The sequence below is a fragment of the Alexandromys fortis genome, unplaced genomic scaffold, assembly GCF_014885135.2.
Source record: "Alexandromys fortis isolate MF-2015 unplaced genomic scaffold, M_Fortis_MF-2015_v1.1 scaffold_735, whole genome shotgun sequence".
Classification (NCBI taxonomy): domain Eukaryota; kingdom Metazoa; phylum Chordata; class Mammalia; order Rodentia; family Cricetidae; genus Alexandromys; species Alexandromys fortis.
Genome location: NW_026068622.1, coordinates 2,052 through 5,389, shown reverse-complemented (window position 1 = coordinate 5,389; position 3,338 = coordinate 2,052). Strand labels below are relative to the sequence as shown.

The window sequence follows — 3,338 nt, the reverse complement described above, 5'->3', positions numbered from 1 at the left end:
AAAAAAAAAAAAAGAAACAGTCATGCCATTATAACAAGGAAGGAATGCACCAGTGAGACAGAATCAAGATTGGTGAGAAGCTGTGGAGATAGATTTCCTGTTGTCAACGTGGGAGGTATGGTTTGGACACTCATGTCAAAGAATTACTACCACTACAAAAGACATAAAGTTTACAGCAGAGGTCACCATTACTCCTGTCTTTTTACATATGCTTTCTGAACATTAAACATTCAGTTCCTGCATAATGATTAAATGACTCTTTGGTTTCAGCCAATCACTAGTCCTGGTAGCAGTGGAATGCCATGTGTGCATAGCTTATAAAATCTTAGAAGCAGGGCATATGCTTGGAGATTTGAGAAAGTGTTCTTTTCTATTCCACATAGAAGATGTTTATTCACATAAGATGAAATATATATATATATTCCTAGATTTCTTCATAATATGACCTAAAGCTATCTGAACAATTAACAGAATGGCTACTACATGGATCACATTCTTCTAACAGAAGTTACATGAGTAGTTGGTAGACTATTGCAGATTTAGGGAAAATAATGTGATTCAGAGAGTACAAAAACAAACCCCATTAAAATGTGGGAAGCCGAGGTTGAGTAGACCCAGTGACCTGAGTTCAGTGCCCAGAACGCATGTGGTAGACAGAAACAACTCTGACAAATTTCCCTCTGACCACATGCGTACATGCACCTGGGCATATACACATGTGTGTGAACACACATACACACAAAATCAATAAATATACAGAAAATTCAGGAATGTGACACTCTTTGAAGTCTTTTACAGAGACAGAGCTAAGGGCCATATCTGAATAATCCTTCCAACTTGGTATTTCATCTCCCCTAAAATGAACTGCAATGATCTTTAAATTTGACCTTATATGATCAAGAGACAGATCTAATAATTTTTTGTTTAATTTTACATGTTTTTTAATAATTATCATCCTTGTTTCTGAGTTGCCTGTTTCTTCCTTTATATAACTACTTACCTATTTTTATTGTTATGATTTTTAATTTGAAGTTATCTTTATCATGGATGTGGTTTAATTGATAAAATATGTATAAAGATAATTTCTGCCATTTGCTATTTTCTTTTTTAATTTATTTGTAGTATTGTGAACAGTTATCATTTGTTTTTTTATGCTTGAATTTTAAAAGTATGCTTTTAAAAGTATATCATACAAACATTGCAAATATTGACTTCTAGTAATCTTTTAGTATAAACTCATATTTATGTTCCCTATCCAACTCTATATAATTTTACAATGCCAGACATATCACAAAATACAAAGGAAGCAGATAAGTAATTAAAAGCCCCCAAGTTTTCAGACAAACTACACTACACAGTGACAGAACTAGGGTCTTCCAACAGCCTCTACCCACTCCAGTGTCCTTTTAAGAATAGACTAATGCACTGGCACTGAAGGCACAGCACTAACATAATGCGACCTTACCTGCCTACTGGAAAACGTTTCTTTGGCATCTTTCTCCTGAATGCCCTTTTCACTTCCTTGTTCCTCAGGCTGTAGATGAGGGGGTTCAGCATCGGGATCACCACAGTATAAAACAGGGAAATCATCTTATTGATGGTCAAGGAAAAGCTTGCACTGGGTCTAACATAGATAAAGAAAAGAGTTCCATACAGGATGGAAACAGCTGCCAGGTGAGAGGAACAAGTGGAGAAGGCTTTTTGTTTCCCTTCGACAGTTTGAATCTTCAAAATGGCCATCAAGATGCAGACATAGGAAACTATGATAATCAGACCACTGAACACTCCTATTGCTCCAGACAGGACAAAAAGGACAATCTTATTGATCCAGGTGTCAGCACATGCTAAGGAAAGCAGAGGGGAAACATCACAGAAGAAATGGTTGATGGTGTTTGGACCACAGAATGGTAAGCAAAATATCAAGGTTGTATGAGTTGTGATGTTTAAAATAGCAAAAGCATAAGGCCCTACAACCAGATACACACAGACCCTCTGGGACATAATGAGTGTATACAGCAAGGGCTTACAGATGGCTGTATACTGATCATATGCCATCACCGCCAGAAGGAAACATTCAGTTCCCACAAAAAGGCCAACAAACCACATCTGTGCAGTACAGCCCACTAAAGAGATGGCTTTGTTCTCTGCAAAGATGTCGCACAGCATCTTCGGGGCTATGGAAGAAGAGGAGCACACATCTACAAAGGACAGGTGGCTGAGAAAAAAGTACATAGGTGTGTGCAGCCTGGGGTCCATCCATATGAGAGTGATCATGCCCAGGTTACCCCCCAGGGTGACAAGATAAACAAAGAGAAAGATGACGAAGAGGACAATCTTCTGATGGAGATGATCGGTGAGGCCCAGGAAGAGAAACTCAGTCTTTGAGGTCTGATTCTTTTCTTCCATTGTCAGTCATCTTCTGCTGTGAGACAATTGTGTATTCTTTTACCACAAACTATCATTAACAGTTGCAAATGTTTTAATTCAATAACAGGTTTCCTTAAAGAGGTTTTTTAGCAGATTATTGGCCACTGTTATTGAACTAGAAGAGGATTTTTCTAGCTTCTGTGGACGGTTTCTATGTAAATACTTTGTAAGATGTTGGTGGATGGCCTTGGTTTCTATCGGTGCTGTAACATTTCCCACAAAAATTGCATGACTATGTGACCTAAAGCTCATTCAATAAAACTGCAGTTTAAAAGAGAATTTCTTTGTTTAGGAGTAATTATGCATGTTCATGCTCCTAAATATCTTTCCATAAAAAGAAAGAATGTACAAAGTCTTTAACAGATAGGTTGTGAAAAGCAGCTGATGTCATAAAAGGACATGAAACTTACCTAAGAGATGGAGGACTCGGATGTTGACAGTCATTTGCCACAGAAATTATGCAGAAAATCAACCATATAATAAGCTAAAATAATGTTGAATTGTGCCTTAATATTTCTGTTATTTTATATAAGATCCCCAGGTATACATTTTTAATCAATCAGCAACATTCCTGAAATGCTGAGTATGCCTCCTAGTCATGATAGTTTTGTGACTTTAATAAGAGCACTTGTAAAAGTTCTAGAAGAAGATTATGTAGAATAAGTATTAAAATAAAATTAGTTAATGTGCCATAATCAATTCATGTGCTCCCTAAATAAAAGAAATACAGTATTGAACTTATTAGTAATTTTTGTATATTAATATATAACACTTTCAAGTAGCTAACAGTTACTATATTTTTCAAACATTTTCCATAGTATAAAGTGATTGAAATTATTTAGATGATGTTAATTAGATGTTTTTTCAGCAATCACAAGCATTAATCTGGAATTTGGGGCTGGACTGTCACC

At 36.2% G+C, this 3,338-nt stretch overlaps 1 protein-coding gene across 1 annotated transcript; it reads right to left on the bottom strand.

The window, feature by feature from the left end:
• Positions 1 to 1,461: 1,461 nt before the first annotated feature.
• On the bottom strand, positions 1,462 to 2,406 carry LOC126495977 (olfactory receptor 998). Its single transcript, XM_050133574.1, has one exon. The coding sequence runs from the start codon at positions 2,404 to 2,406 to the stop codon at positions 1,462 to 1,464; it is 945 nt and encodes a 314-aa protein (XP_049989531.1).
• Positions 2,407 to 3,338: the final 932 nt, after the last annotated feature.